The sequence below is a fragment of the Notothenia rossii genome, assembly GCF_949606895.1.
Source record: "Notothenia rossii genome assembly, chromosome: 6".
Taxonomy (NCBI): Eukaryota; Metazoa; Chordata; class Actinopteri; order Perciformes; family Nototheniidae; genus Notothenia; species Notothenia rossii.
Window position 1 is genome coordinate 67074714 of NC_136909.1, and position 16215 is coordinate 67090928.

General features: G+C 39.1%; 3 protein-coding genes across 3 annotated transcripts; all 3 read right to left on the reverse strand.

Moving 5' to 3' along the window:
- Window positions 1-388: 388 nt before the first annotated feature.
- LOC307044438 (hyaluronan-binding protein 2-like) lies at window positions 389-5430 on the reverse strand. Its single transcript, XM_079689665.1, has 13 exons — window positions 5290-5430; window positions 4974-5079; window positions 4640-4738; window positions 4432-4548; window positions 4228-4344; window positions 4015-4125; window positions 3748-3919; window positions 3566-3663; window positions 2187-2661; window positions 1427-1569; window positions 1136-1270; window positions 838-983; window positions 389-716 (listed from the first exon to the last, which is right to left on the reverse strand). The coding sequence occupies exons 1-13, from the start codon at window positions 5347-5349 to the stop codon at window positions 549-551; spliced, it is 1947 nt and encodes a 648-aa protein (XP_079545791.1). The 5' UTR covers window positions 5350-5430; the 3' UTR covers window positions 389-548.
- On the reverse strand, window positions 5287-11587 carry LOC307044440 (putative E3 ubiquitin-protein ligase TRIML1). Its single transcript, XM_079689672.1, has 5 exons — window positions 9395-11587; window positions 8852-9088; window positions 7270-7316; window positions 7047-7189; window positions 5287-6964 (listed from the first exon to the last, which is right to left on the reverse strand). The coding sequence occupies exons 2-5, from the start codon at window positions 8987-8989 to the stop codon at window positions 6390-6392; spliced, it is 903 nt and encodes a 300-aa protein (XP_079545798.1). The 5' UTR covers window positions 8990-9088; window positions 9395-11587; the 3' UTR covers window positions 5287-6389.
- A 127-nt stretch (window positions 11588-11714) lies between these two features.
- On the reverse strand, window positions 11715-16215 carry LOC307044441 (actin-binding LIM protein 1-like). Its single transcript, XM_079689673.1, has 4 exons — window positions 16160-16215; window positions 15334-15408; window positions 12986-13066; window positions 11715-12756 (listed from the first exon to the last, which is right to left on the reverse strand). The coding sequence occupies exons 2-4, from the start codon at window positions 15373-15375 to the stop codon at window positions 12643-12645; spliced, it is 237 nt and encodes a 78-aa protein (XP_079545799.1). The 5' UTR covers window positions 15376-15408; window positions 16160-16215; the 3' UTR covers window positions 11715-12642.

Below are 16215 nucleotides of genomic sequence, written 5' to 3' on the forward strand. Positions count from 1 at the left end.
TAGTCCTCATATACTGTAACTGTGCCATCATCACTGATGCATTTGAACACATTTCTTCAATGAAGGATTGGGATGGAGGTTATTTTCCAACATTCCTCTCAAAACTGACTTACAATTATAATGTAATTCCTCTTGAGAGACTAAGGAAAACTGAGCTTGAGTAAGAAAATATGACACCTTTTCCCATGTCTCTGGTTTGTCACATTTGAAATGTATCGAGTGTTTTCCTTTTTCTTCACACTGGTAATTTTAATACCTTTTGGATCACCTTGGCTAGAATAAAAGTAAAGATTCATGGGAAAAAACTAAGAAATATGACATTTATTTGATAGTAGATTTCAGAATTTTGATCTCTTCCTGATGTAACACATTAAACAGAAATGACACATTTTCTTAATTTCTTAGGATGGTTTTATTAAGAAACATAGGAATTTAAAATGGTATTTGAATACCAGATACAACTGCGTAAACCAAAAAGCTCATGATGAGTAAGACTTGCTAACCAAGTCCTTTGCTACACTGACAAGATGCTGAGTAAGAGAGTTTGCTTATGCAGATACTGCTTGAGTCTTTGACCTGATCCAGTCCAGGAAGTGAGTGACCCTTGTGTAGACCCCGGGCTTGTTCTTCCTTCCACATTTGTCTCCCCAACTCACCAGACCATAAACAACGCTGTTGGTGTTCTGCTCACATGTTAATGGTCCTCCAGAATCACCCTGAAACACGAGCAAACAGCTGACCAGATAGCATAAACACACACACGTTTTAAATGTTTACTGCAGGAAAGTAAGTAAGTCATGCAGATATTTTGACCGATGGGAATTTTCCTCTACTAACCTGACAGGAATCTACCCCTCCCATCAGGTGGCCAGCGCAGAACATCGTGTTATCCAGGACGCGGCCATAAATATCGGGTTCAGCGCACTTCTCCTGGTTAATCAGCATTACATTGGCCTCCAGCAGGTGGTTTGAACCAGTTAGAGCTGCAGAGAGAAGACAATTAACAAATGCAACAAAACTGTCAGGGGTTGTGTGCTAATACAGATTAAGGATATACAAAAAACAAACAATCAATCCTCTAAAATAAACTAATCTTAATTTGATCAAGTGTATGAATATGTGAAAATGGCCTTACATTCTTCTGTGGCACCCCATCCAGAGATTTTACACTCCATCCCATCAGGCAGCTGGGCATCAGGCAGACAGGCGGTCTTCACAAACTGAGACTCATTGGCACAAACACCATCAGTGCCTTCCAGCCTTAATAAGGCTTTGAAAAGGAAATTTGGATAAGATTACAACAATTCCTCACATCCAATCCTTATTCAACTATAAAGGATCAAAGTTCCAAAGTATAAATAAAGTCAAAATGCTCTTGTTGGTAAGAAATGCGTTGCTTGTATAAAATGAGAGAGACTTGGCTCACCTATGTCATTGTAAACAGCTTGACTAGTCTCTCTGTAGTTCTCATGCAGGATAGCCTCTTGAACTTTTATGACTTGCTCTGTGGGTTCCACATCATTCAGTGACAGACTTCCTAAAACCACCTGCATGTTCTTCATTGGTTGACTGTACAACAAAAACAAATAACACATGATTCAATAAATATTAAAGGAAAAATACTTTCTTTCTTTTGACCGAATTCTATGTGCCCAGTGTTGGAGGTATGGAATTAAATAGCACTTACTTTGTGATTCTCAAAGCGGCAAAAATACATACAACAACAATGCCTTTTCAGAGATCCTGACACAGTTACTCATACATACTGTTGACCCTGTTGTGAGCTTTTTCATTTAGGAACTAGTATTGTTCTACCTTATCGACGCGCAAGAAAAAGCTTGCATCTTCTCATTGATGAGGGGCTCATGCTTTTGCTTGTGTGAGATTTAAACATGAATAGTGTCCTCTGGTATAGTTGCACACTTTCTTCTTTATGGTTCATAGATAAATCTGCTCACAATAAGGTCTGTAAATGATCTTAAGTATAACCACGTCATGATTTCTGGATTGGGACATTGCTGTTTAATTTTTTGGGGCATTGAGCACCAAAAGCCAAGTACTGTCTAGTTACATTAAGCTTGAGAAAAGGCTGGAGGTTGAACTGTCCCTTTTATGTGATATGTTTACCATGATCAGCCAATGTGTTGTGTTTTTTGCTGATTTGCACTCAATAGTTTGGTACTTACATGCAGTGTCCAGCCGTCAGCACCCAGCAGCTCTCGATGAGAACTCCTCCACATGTGTGTGTGAAGCGCTGGTTGGAGTTCTTTGGTTTCACTTGCAGGGACACCTGCCAGGGTACAGCCCCGGGAGAGACCTTCAGACCCCCAAAGATTCGGGTAATTTTCTTTTTCGGCTGAGCCTCCCCGCAGGTGGCGAACTGCTGCGGTCCAGGGGTGGCGGTAGGGACGAAAGTCTCCTTAGTTGGTGTAGGAGAAGTTTTTGGAGCCTGGGTGGGGTCCTCAGGGTTTACCGGGACGATTGGAGGTGTTTCAGGCTGAGGGGCGGTGTCTGTAGGGACGATGATAGTTGGGACAATGACAGCTGGGACGATGACAGCTGGGACGATGACAGCTGGGACGATGACAGTTGGGGCAATGTCCGCTGGGGCAATGTCCGTTGGGGCAATGTCTGTTGGGACGATGCCTGTTGGCGTCTCACCTGAAAACACATGCACAAGAAGATGACAGAAGAAAGCACATTTTTTCAGCGGAGACACTGCAGAAGAATGGGGTAAAACATTTAAATAATAGATTACAACATTTAACTTCCCAAGTTGATTATTTCAACTAAGACAATTCTAGTTTGTATTACCATATTCAGTTTGAATATGCAAATGAGGCATTATCTCATGAGAGCTTGAAGTATGCTAAATTGCATTTCTGGAACAGAAATCTGAACATTGCAAAAGACGGGTTTAACATAATTAAATATTAGAGTAAAAGGTTTTTAATTTAGCTTTTAACTGAATTGTTTTGTATTATTTTATTCGTATATATATTTATATATATGTATATATATATATATATACATATATATACGAATAAAATAATATATATAATATAAAAATATTATAAAATAATATAATAATATAAAATAAGGAGATGGTATTAAGTGTTTTTTTATGTGTTACCTGATTATTACCTGGGAAGGGGGGGATAGTATTGTTTCTATTTGTAAATTGTCTATGTTGAAGCATTTTGAGTTACCTTTGTGTATGAAAAGTGAAATGCAAATAAAATTGATTTGATTTGATCATGCTCAGGAGGCCAACAGTTCATTTCAAACTGTAAAATGTATGTGTGGAAATGTAGAGCTATTTGTGACGTGCTCCTGGATGGTCAATCAATCAATCAATCAATCAATCAATCAATCAATCAAAATCATTCAAATTGTATTTCTATGGCTCAGTATCAGAAATGACAGTTGTCCAAGGGGGCTTTAGACCATAGCACGATGAATTAACACTACAGCAGTCTGCGTTGATCTTTGAATTCATGTCAGTGATTCTCACAGTATCTGCCTATATCTGCGTTTCTGCATAGTGGCTCGTCTGAAGCTTTACCTGTTGGTACGGGACACTCTGTGACATTACAGGTGTCCCACAACAAGCTGGGGCCTTTTCTGTAGAAGCACCAGGGCATCGATTCTCCGTCTGGGTTTCTGTGTCATAGAAACATTTGTGAGTGAGCATCCTCCTGTAGATGTCCTCTCCTATTATACTTATTAATGTTTTGTTCTCCCTACCTGCAGAAGTTGTGAGGGCCAAGTCCATCTTTGTCCTCGAAGGAGTTAAAGGGATCCACTCCTTTCTCCAGGATGAAGTGAGAGTTCCAGTAGAGGCATTCGTGGTCGTCATCTGTCTCACTCACAGTGCCACGATACGACTCTCCGTCACCCACGTAGCAGTCATCTGGGCCTAAGACATATACCTCACCCAGTCAGTATATGAGTAAAATTATGCATATATTGGGTTGTGAGAAGAAAAGTAATATTTTCACTTGTCGTATTTACCAACATGGCAGAAACGTCCTCTAAACCCTGCTGGGCACTGGCAGTCAAAGTCATTGCCTTCATTGACGCATTTTCCACCATTCCGACATGGATTAGGCTCACATAATGAATCTTTGGAGAAAAACGGTTCACAGTGAAAGTGTGCTCTCAATAACTGTAGCAACTTTTTGAAATATACATTGTTTTCATTTTTGGACAAAGACCAATTCTTACAGCTTCTGCAGTGTGGAGGCTGGAAGGGTGCCTTGCATTTGCACTCGTAGTATGGGAAAGTTGAAATCAGGACACATTCACCACGCCCGCACCTACCTCTTCTACAAGCCTTTGGACCTGTGATGATACAGTAGTTTTAACTTACCGTTGCTTTATACAAAGACATGGTAGAAAAACATGGTACTAATTGTCTTTTTTACAAACCTCTCTGGCATTTCTTTCCCTCGAAAGGTTTGGGACAATCACATTCAAAGTTCCTTTTCCTTCCCTCTTTTTCCTCACACACTCCATTGTGGAGGCAAGGGTTTGGGTCGCAATGGCCTAAGAAATGAGAAAAGTCAAGAGGGGAACATAAGCTGGAATCAGAGCTTTCCAATATTATGTTGACAGGCTATAGTTTGAACACTCTTACCTTCTGGCTCTTGAAGTTCAAAAAGCCAGTCGGAATTTGATTCGTCATCATCGTCATCATCATTATCCCCAGCTCCGTCCGTGATCGTAAAGAATATGTCTAAAAAGATAATTTTACTCAATAAATTGTAAAGTATTATTGCCATCCTCCCACCTTTACCCTTTAAAACTAAATGTCACAAATGATTTAGCATTCATGCTCAAATCCAACAAGTGAAAAGAATCAGAATTTACATGAATGGTAAAAAAACAGTAATATATTCATCCCTAATTGCACATCATAGGAAAATATATAAAAACGAGATACATCAAAAGTACAACACAGACACACTAACCGTTAATTATGTCCTCAAATCTTCCTCTTTTTTTGTCGCGGTTATGATGCCCATGTCCTCGAAGCTCATCAGCATGATGATCATGTTTTTTCTTTTTGCGTTTTAGCTGAATAATAATTTGACAGTACTTATTAGTCATAAGTATAAAAGATAATGTGCAGTAGAAATATGTTGCAGTTAATGTATCTTGTTGAACAGAAACTTCAAGATACTGTTGATACATTTTATTAAAAAGCCTTATCAAACAACATTACGAATAACACTCCATACATTTGCTAAATGCTACACAATTGCTGTATATACAATGAATACATACTTCAGCAGGTATGAGGAGCACCGCCAAGAAGAGGCAAAAGAAGAGGAGCTTTAGGTTCATGATGGCAGGGGCTCAGAGGACTTCCAGGAGAGTGAGATGGGAGTGCACTGCTTGGCAAATCACTCACTTTTTCAAGCATTTGGTTAAGTTCACTAACCGTTGATCCTGCTGGGTTTAGTGCCGCCCCTGTTGGTGAGTCACATTTATCGATTTTAACTGTGCTCTTGGAAACTTGTTTCTCCGTGATGAAGGCCAAACATGTAAGTGAATGTTTAAAGTAGACCCAAAGAAATTGTAAGAAATGTTGACCCTCTTGAAAAAATGTCGACCCTCTTGAAACATGTTCCCTTATTAAAATTCATTACAACAGATTTTGAACAAACAGGATAACTGAGTACTCAGTTGCAACATTAAGGCTCAAAGAGCATATTTGCATATTTGCCAATTGTTTGTTTGAGTATAGACTTTGAATGCAAATAAACTCAGTGCATTTCAGGATGAGTTTTAGATCTCGTACAACATTTAAAAAATCAGTAAAGTGTATTCCTTACAGTGTAATCCCAATCAAAATAATCACTTATATACAATTATCACCAATTTTTATGAATTTCAAGTCACCTTTTATAAACAAGACTTGTTATAAAGAAATACTATGTTAACTAAATATGCTTCAATATGATCCTTTCTCTTAGTTTATTAAATGTAATGTGCAGTGAGATCTTGTTCAAAAATAATTTATATAAGGAGCTGTAATCCTACTTGACATTTTTACCACATTGTACCTGTTTGTCATGTGAAATATATTCCATTATTTAAAATAGGGCTTTAGTATCAGAAAGAGTACCCCTATTGAGGCCCCCTTTATAAAGGGTTTTATTATAACTAATAGCTTTAATATATGTCAATGAAGAACTTAATGTTTTATAGATTATGTCTATCCCCCTTTAACATGAAACATTTAGTAAACTCATAATTTTATAACAAATGAATTAGGAAAAAACATTGACCTCTACCAATAACTTATAAACCTTTATAATTAGTAAATAATTGGAAAGTGATGCCTCAGCAAGAAATTACGTAAAATAAATGTGTGGAGCCACTCATCCTTGATCACTAGTAGGAGATGAAGCATTACAGATCACAATAGGATTAGCATTGGTGCCCTTGTGGTCATGACCCGGACACACGGCCAGGTGGAGGCAGTCTGAGAAAGTTCCTGCACAGAAGGAGAACAGCGGCTTCATGTTCTCCGCCTCAAGAAATGTCACCAATCCTGCGGGGAAGCTACACAGAACACCAATCCGGCTGAAGCGTTTCGTGAAAGGCAGCTGATGGGGCAACCCTCCGTGCCAGGCTGTATACTCCCCATCAAAGAACTCCACGCACCAGGACTCAACCCCCCTGCCCAGCCAGCAGTCCTCTGTGTTGCCCTTTCGCGGAATGCTGGGATAAGTGACGCCTAGCTCCCAGTATGTCTTCCCACTCACATCAATCTCCCAGTAATGGCGACCACAGCTGAATCCTTGCACACTGATGACATTGAGGGTGGTGTCAAAGCGTCCAGGGAGGTCCGGGAGTTGCTGCCAGGTGTCGGTGAAGGTGGCACTGTCCCCCCGGGGGGAGATGATCAGCTTTGGGTGGGACGTCTCTGGATCCAGATACACCTCGCTGGAATCTGGAGACACAATTGAATCAAGTTTTATACAGACAGAAAACTCAAAGCTCAAGTTGTGTTTATGAATATATATAACACTGACAACTGTGGGTGAGTTTCCTGATTAAAGGGGTCTGTGAGCTGATGAACAGCAGCATGTTGTGGGTGAGGCTGAGGATCTGGTCAGCTTTAACGTCATCCAGGCTCACACTGCTGGGGTCTGTCCTGTTCAGCAGATCCATCACTCTGGAGGAGGCAGACAGCAGAGAGATTAGCCGCTGCTAATGCTACTGTTTCCATCATTTTCATTTGTTTTGATTCCATACCTGTCCACTGTCTCTGTGTCCCGCTGCTCAGGGAATGAGAAGAAAGACTAAGGAAAAATGCAGGGGAGAAAAATGAAGATCAAATGAACTTTGAAAGGAAAATGTTTGGTTTCAATACACAAATGTACGGAAGCCCTGAGAGGCCAGAAAGATTATTCTGGTGATCAATTTTCTAAGGCTGATCTAAATAGTTGTCTGTCCTGCTATTATGATTCATGTGAAAACAAAGGTTTTGCCGATAAAAGTTGATTATTTTTCTTTTCATCTGTGATAAAGATACGAACGTTTTCATCTTACTATAATGACAGACCTCAGTGTGTGTATGTTTGAGTTTGGATTATCTCGCTGTTAGGAAAATATCACTCGTCACCGGCTTGATCTTCAATATCAGGATACATGTACTTTTTATCCTTGGAAGAATGGAAGTATTCATCACATACAGAGCTACATGGGACAAAATTGTTCCCAGAACAGTGTCCTTGACATGCCTTACATACAAGAGAGGGTGTATCACTGTCACAAGATGCATGAATACCGGCTCAAAGCAGTATTCTATGCTAAATTCAGATTAGCAAAGGCCCACGTAAGCAATAAACATGACAGTCATATCTCATATGTCTATCTCCATAGAGGCTGAATCATCATGTTGTCACATAGCTACTGTATCGTATGCCTAAAACAGTGTGTTTTTTTTTTTTTTTTTACGCTCTTCTAGCTAATCATACATCCTGTTACGTACACAGCTACGTAGGGCCTTTGTTATCATGTTCTACTCTGATATTGGAAGAGCACATTCAGTATTTTCCCAACACTCGCCAAATCTTAGTCTGATCTACTTCACGTTTGGCATGTGTGTTGTTGAGTGAAGTGGCTATTTGGATCAGAGGTTCTGTAAAAAACGTTGGTTAAAACCTGCACTAAACCGCAAAACTTTAAATAGACACGCATCAAAAACTATATAACGGGGCACCACGTCCGCATAGCACCAAGATCAGATTGAGTATGATGTCTTTCACAAATTTGCACACCTGACTGACAGAATGGACAAAGTTTTTTTCGTGTTAAACAAGCAGCATGTTTCCCCTGTAACGTTACGGTACATCTGCCTGGATCATCCACATTTGCTGTCCTTATGCCTGCGGTATCAACGTTTAATGGGGCTTTGACTTTCTGCTATAACATTTTCATGGAAGCTTTGGACCTCATGATGCGTAGCATTGCCTACGTAAATGTGTGCATAGACTCACTTCAAAATGCAAGGAGCAGCGGAACCAGCATGCCAAAGCAGGCACTTCACTAGTGATGATATATGATTAAAAGCATTCATGTTTACTTCCAGGTCAGTAACTCAATGCGCTTTTAACACAACATACAAAACCCACAGTATATGTTTCCAGCTGTTCACAGATGAAAAAACATTTAAAGAAAGTAAGAAATATTATGCCAGCAAAACCTTTTTCCCACCCGTTCTTAAGTCTTTATCAAAGGAGAGAAATTCATTTTAATGTTAACGTGCCTCTCAGGGCTTCCAATGACGAATGAAATATTAGGCCCACACGACTTAATCACATGGTTTAATCACCATTGTATCATGCTCTGTGTCTGACTGGGCCATAATTGCCACAGTGAGTCTGGCCAGGTCCTGCTCTATCTCCTGAATCAGAGAACAGTTCCTTTCCATGAGCCCATCCAGAGCAGAGACAGCGGCGCGCTCCTCCATCTCCAGGTGGGACAGGGTGATCCTCAGGTCCTCGTCCAGGGCCGCCTGGATCTCTCGATATTTCCGTATGATTTTCTCTCTTATCACAGAGGACTTTTTCTGAGTCAGGCATAAGCATTTATCAGTTTATTATACTGCTTTATCACTAGCGAAGCCATTTTGTATATATATATAAATGTGTCTGTTGATTATGTATATATAGGATATACATATTTGTATACATATTTTTATATATTTGTATTTTTGTATTCGGGATTGTGGGAAACAGTATTTCGATCTCTCTGTCTTTACACACAAACTGAAAGATTGACAATAAAGTTGACTTTTACTTTGATTTTCAAATACTATATAACTATAAAGACAGAAATAATACAATTTCAACACTATAGTCTCAACACAACTTACTGTGATTTCTGATTGCCGTGCAGCCAGTTTTTTCAGTCTGTATTTCACTGCATCCCTTTGCCTCTTCAGACACTCTTGGTGCTTTTCTAATGTCTCCTGTAGAAAGAGATTCACAAATATTCACTACAGCTCATTTGAACAAAGTCAGACACATTGTTTGTGTTGAAGTGAAGAGGCAGAAGCAGTTTATTGTGCGATATATATGCGGATAGCTACAAAGCCGTGTGAAAAGTTGCTCTGACATTCTTATAGGACAACAATATCCATGTGAAAAAACTGCCATATAAATATTATATAATAATACTGTTTTCCAATTATCCTAGGTCAAATATTTTAAGAAAACTCAGTACTGATTATCACTTGTAAATATGTATTAATTTGTATTTACTTTAAATGGCAGTTTGTTGACATAATGACACAAACTGAAATGATTTTCTGTAATGTATACGCAAAGTATATGCTTTATCAAGATAACATGAGAAAATGGAGCAAGGGCTCCAGATTGAAAGCATGATATATTCAATATCCTGTGGGTATTGTCCACAGTAGATGACCATTACATGTATGTATGATCTGTATATGTAATGTGTATTTGTAACGCGCTTTGAGTCATTGATAAAGCGCTATAATAAATATAAGGATTATTATCATTATTATTATTATATTAGAAACCATGATGTTATGCCATTAGAATCAAAAAAGTGTGTTTTAATGGGTCAAATTGAAGACAGTTTCCTTTTGGATCTGAGTATCTGTATTTTCTCTACAGTTTATTAAGGACTTATAGGAACTGAGGTTGAACATCCCAGCAAAAAAAAAACACACACACGTTAACATGGCAAAAATGTTTAAAATATAAATAAATATATAGCCAAAAATTTCCCATTCTCTCTCTCATTTTAAGATAGTATTTTTAAACAATCAGTTTATTGTAGCAGCATTGCATGCACTGTGTTGCTGCCACCCAATCAGAAATCAGAAATGCTGCCCATTGATTTCCTCATTGCCATTATATGACCTGCAAGCTGCAGTGTTGTGAAACCAGAAGCAGCCATCAGCCCTCCATAAGTGTCAGTGTTCGTCAGGAGGAAATTATAATTGTTGTGTCAACATCAATCAAATGTGTCCCACTATAATTCCCTCTGTGACTGAACGAGGTCACACAGCAGCTCTCTGAACAAGTGATGCATTTGATACTTAAGGAGAATAATTTGAAGCCCCAACTAGCACATTTGTGCACTCCTTAATACAAATTATTTATGCTTTACACCACCATATACATTTTCAAGAGTACACCATGGTTTTCTGAAGTGTTAAAGTCTCCCTCCACACAGAAGTAAATTGAGCTTATTGTCACCTCACTGTGCAGGATGTATATGTACACCATTAACACTCATCTGGTATATTTGGAATGTTTCTCAGTGATCAATTTAAATGTATCTGGATTTTTTTACAGTAAGTTAAAAAGATAAGATGCAATTTAAAACAAGAACTGAAGCAACTTTTAACAAACTTGAAATAAGTTATACATTTATTGAAAATTGGTCACTTATTTCTTACCAAGTCTTATTAGTATTTCATTCGCAATTGTTCTTTAAAATATTCTGAGGTTGTGTTAGCAATCTGTGTGGGGATGTGTGTGTGAGAGAAACTCCTGCTGGAGGGAACTTTGGGATTGTAGATATATAACACCCTATAGGAGAGGGAAACGCCCAAATATAGGGCCTTTTTAAAAAATGGAAGGCTGTTTAGTGTTCACAGTGATACTTTATGTTTCTCAAGCATGAGTTATATTTAATTCCAACCACACCAATGGGGAAATATGAACAGATTGTTTTTTCTTGCATTTGAAACCGAAACTGTTACATATGCAGAATATAATGAGTTGTAAATCAGTTTTCCACACACAATCTCTAATGGAGTTTGGATTTTGGCAGTGCTACAGTATGAGAAGATTGACTGTATTTGTAATGTGTGGTTATTGTTCACTGCTCTGTGTGTTGACATCAAAGGAACGTCCTAACCCAACTTTTTCGCCAACGCAGGAAAATAAACCCTTACTATTTGTATTTGTATTGAGTAAAAAGCGAAGTTCATGTAAAAAGAGATTTCAACACAGGGGCCCCAACTAATCAGTTTGTGTAGAAAGCAAATAGAGTCCACCATCTGACTGGCCGTATAAAAGTAACCCAGTCCTAAGACTACCTTTCACCCTGTGTAGCACTACAGAAGCTGTGTGTTTATTGGTGCGATGCAAAGAAGAAACCAGAGAACAGAAAAGAGGCGGTGGGTACCTTTGGAATAGCTGAGGATCATATGGTTCATGGTGATTTAAAGCTTTATTGGCTTAAATTTCAATACAACAAATGGCAGTGTGGGTTTTTCATTTATAAAACAGTACTTCCAAATACAGTTGATTCTCACATTGAGTGTTTTTTTATATTTGTTGTTTACTGTATTTTGGATACGGCACTAAAATATATTTAAGATTTGTACTTCCAATACATGTAAAGGGAATGTGTCTGGCCATGTTTATGAGAGCCTGAGAAGAGAGACATTTTCTTTTTGTCAGGGTCAGATGGATGTTTGGATTCTACAGAAGCAAGGGGAGGGGACTGGCAATGTGTATGGGGTTTCCATTGAGATCTGGTAAAACAGTTGATGGGTCCACTCACTGCTTTCCCTGTGGCTTTTTTATTTATTTTATTCAAAGACTCATTGAGCCGATTCTTGCGAACTTTGGGCAAAATCAGCTTCAGCCCAAGCGTTGGGAAAGCGGACACATGTTCAAGCTACGAGCATGGACATTTGGTAATGGCGCCATGAGGTTCTACCGTACTTACAAAGTTCCTCAAGAATCAACAGCAACAAATAGTAGGAAGAAACAAGCAAGAAAGAAAGGAAAGCAGTTCCACTCGAAGCAAAGCAAGAAGTAAAACAAGCGCAGTCAAACCAAATAACATGAACCTATTTATCAATCATTCTCATTCTTTGTCATTTTTGAACATGGAAAAGATTCCTTGATTCCTGTGCAAGTCTAACTGGACAAATCCTTCAGCTCACAGTCTCAGGAAGCTTCAGAGCAACAAAAAAAGTTCAGTCCATCTTGTGGCTTCCTTGAATTATGCCAGGATAAAACAAAAATAATCCAGAAGAAAAAGGAAATAAACCCAAAAACCTACATCTAGATTACAGTTTGTTGTGTGCTATCTGGATGAATGTACAGTATGCGCATGCTGCTCTGAGTGCTAGAAGAGCTTGGCCTTCTTTTTCATGTCGTTGCGTTTCCACAGGGGAAGCCTGTCAAACTCCTGGACCTCCATTCCAAAGATGTCAAAGAACAATTCGGGTGCTAAGTGGCGCTAGAAATTGAGAACAAAGGTGGAGAAAACAAAGGAGGGGGAGGGGGAGGGAGGGAGGGGAGTGTTCGTGGTTAGCACCAAAGCCACAAAAAAAGGTTCCCACAGCAAAAATGACAAGAAGCAATGGATGCACATTCCTTGATACAAATTGTATTTGTGTAACATTGTCATTTACACAAAGTAGAGAAATCCAGTATCAATTGCGGACAATCAGGTGGAAATCTGATACCTCCAGTCTGGTTCTGTCCACATCCCTGGGCAGTTTAGCTCTCCCTCTACTGGTTATCATGAGCATTTCATAGGGATACACCTTCAGAAGGAGACACCGAGTCAGTGAACACGTCAAAACTACAGGCTCGATTTAAGCTTCACAGACCATTTAAATCCGACAAAAGGGATAAAATGTGAATATTTTTGTAGTTCTGATTGTGACAGAGGGACCACTGGGTGGGAGTGAGAGGAGGCTGACTGGGAGTGAGAGCCGTTGTTTAGGTTGTTGAGGAGAAATGCAGGTGCTATGGTGTGCACACTTTTGTTGTTGTACAAACGTGCAATAGATTAGGCAAGGGCAAAAACATGAAAAGAGTTATTTAACAGCTGTATTTAAAAGTTATTTACCGCAAACACAATAATGTAGGCTAAGTAAATCCACACAGGAATGATTGTCCTGGAAACTGAGGTACTTGTACTTTTTCTAAATAACTAATCCCCTCCTGAATCTGGCAGATGGTAGTTGTTTATTTAGCTGAAATGCTCAATAATAAACAACTAGAAGTTATTTGTGACCAACTCATATCCACACAGTTATGTAAAATGTCTTATATACTATGCAGTATATAGTGATATGAGTTGTTTGGATGACAATATGCGTTTGGAATCTCCACTGTATGCTGCATACAGTATCCAGCCTCTTTAAGTCAGAGCCATGTGCAGATGAACATGGAGAAGCCAGCATGGAGAAGCCAGCATGCTAAGCGTAACTCAGCTCCAGAAGCAGCATGCTAAATCAGAAATGTGAGTCTTTCACCTCCAGTAAAAAAAAATATTTTAGTTCCCTATTTCTTCCACCAATGTCCCCGCCCTACAAGGCTAAATACAACTTCATCTTCCTGTTTTGGGCTGGTCTCTTTGTTTGAAAGTGTGGTTAGTCTATATCTAAATTAGTTGCAAAATGTCTCCGGGTTTGGCTATATGCTCTAAAAGGGGTTAGTGGGGTTATATGAGATACTTACCAACCGATGTGGGTATTTCCCTGTAAGTGGGGCAGCAGCTAAATGTATTACATCTACCTGCAGCTGCTATTTATGCTTTGTTAAAAGCCGCCATGCCTCTATTGACAAAAAACTGTATTTTTACTTTGAAGATCAAGAAAATCACTGGTATACTGCTACCTACATCGCCTAGTTTGAAGTTATTATGGTGTGATTTTGGAATGTACAAATTCCCCAAAGTCACACATTAATGTAAACTAACCAAGCAGCTGTAGACAACCTCCTCTGTTCTGCGAGGTAAAATTACAATATTTATCAATGGAATTGGAGAAGGTGAAGCATATATATCAGCTTCAGTTCCCCGTCAGATAGGGTTGCCTGATAGGGTTGTCTGATAATATAAAACAATTGAAATGTTCTAAATATAGTGTACACATAAACTTAAAATGATTATTTTAGGGGCCGAAAGTATGTTTTGCTGCTGCCCCCGTCCACAGCAGAACATTGCAGCTTCCGTGTGTGCACTCCAAAAAACTAAGTTAAAACTAAATAATACACTAAGTACAATAAGTACCTCATACAGCCCCACTATAAATAATTTGACCTATCCTGTTGAATAAGTGAACAATGTAGGGATTTTGTATATACACTGAACAAAATTATAAACGCAACACTTTTGTTTTTGCTCCCATTTTTCAAGAGGTGAACTCAAAGATCTAAAACATTTTCTATTCACACAAAATAACAATTTCTCTCAAATATTGTTCACAAATCTGAAAAAATCTGTGATAGTGAGCACTTCTCCTTTGCCGAGATAATCCATCCCACCTCACAGGTGTGTCATATCAAGATGCTGATTAGACAGCATGATTATTGCACAGGTGTGCCTTAGGCTGGCCACAATAAAAGGCCACTCTGAAACATGCATTTTTTATTTATTGGGGGGGTCTGGGGGGGTCCGAAAACCAGTCAGTATCTGGTGTGAGGGTTAGGATTAGGGTTAGGATTAGGGTTAGGGTAATGTTGTGAATCGAGTGGCCTGTGTTCATCGTCCATAACATACGCCTGCCCATACCATAACCCCACCACCACCATGGGCCACTCGATTCACAACATTAGCTTAACCCTAACCCTAATCCTAACCCTCACACCAGATACTGGTGCTCACTATCAAAGATTTTTTCAGATTTGTGTACAATATTTGAGAGAAATGGTTATTTTGTATATGTAAAAAATGTTTTAGATGTTCGAGTTCATCTCATGAAAGATGGGAGCAAAAACAAAAGTGTTGCGTTTATATTGTTCAGTGTATATTTCAGTGCAGATTACAATGTTGTCATCAGTGCAAAAAGGAGAAGATACTTGCTTTTGGTTCCAACATATTAGGCATAGATACTCCCCTGTCCATCCTTGCAAGTGCTGCACGGCCATCCTTAATGTGCTAAAGAATAGAACATACACACATGTAATATAGTGGAAGGGGACTGTATGTTAATGGTATGAATGTGTCCACTAATGACTGTGGGCGCAGTGGTCACTGGATGGAGATTGGATACAGTTCAGTTTTTTAAGAAGTATTTGAGATGGAGAATGTTTTCTGAATGTGTCTGTAATTTTAAAATCATATATTTAAAATGTGACGTTTAGCTTGAGTCAAAACATTGGAAAACAACACACAAAATAAGACATGAGGCTATGATTGCACATTGCATTTACAATACACTGACTCAGCTACTGGGCAGTGCATGTTTTAGCATTTGAAATCACTGCACTGCATGCCCTGTAGTTGACATTTACTCCAACAGTGATGCAAGCATGTAGCAGGAGTGGGCAGTGTGAGTTCAGGGCAAGGTGCCTCTGCAACCCATGAGCAAGCAAATATATGATGCAAGGTGAGGAAGCATGCCATGTGAAAAAGCAGATGAGAGACATACCTGAAACTCTGCAGGACAACATGGGACAGAAAATGAGACTCACAGTTAATGGTTTTGCTGTCAAATCCCCTGCCAGGCTACATTCTACAACACTGTTCTCCCTGATGACACATTGTGTGACTCATTATGCAAATATTTTTAAATGCATGTCCCATTTATGTACACGTAACAATCGATTTCTGAATATTGATGTTGAATAGCTCTGGTGACATTTGCAAGAGATTAGCTTGTTTGCCGCCTTCTGGTAGCAGCTCTCACCTCTGCCTCCCCCACAAATGTCACTGTAGCTGTTGTACTGGGTGAAGTCTGTGGAC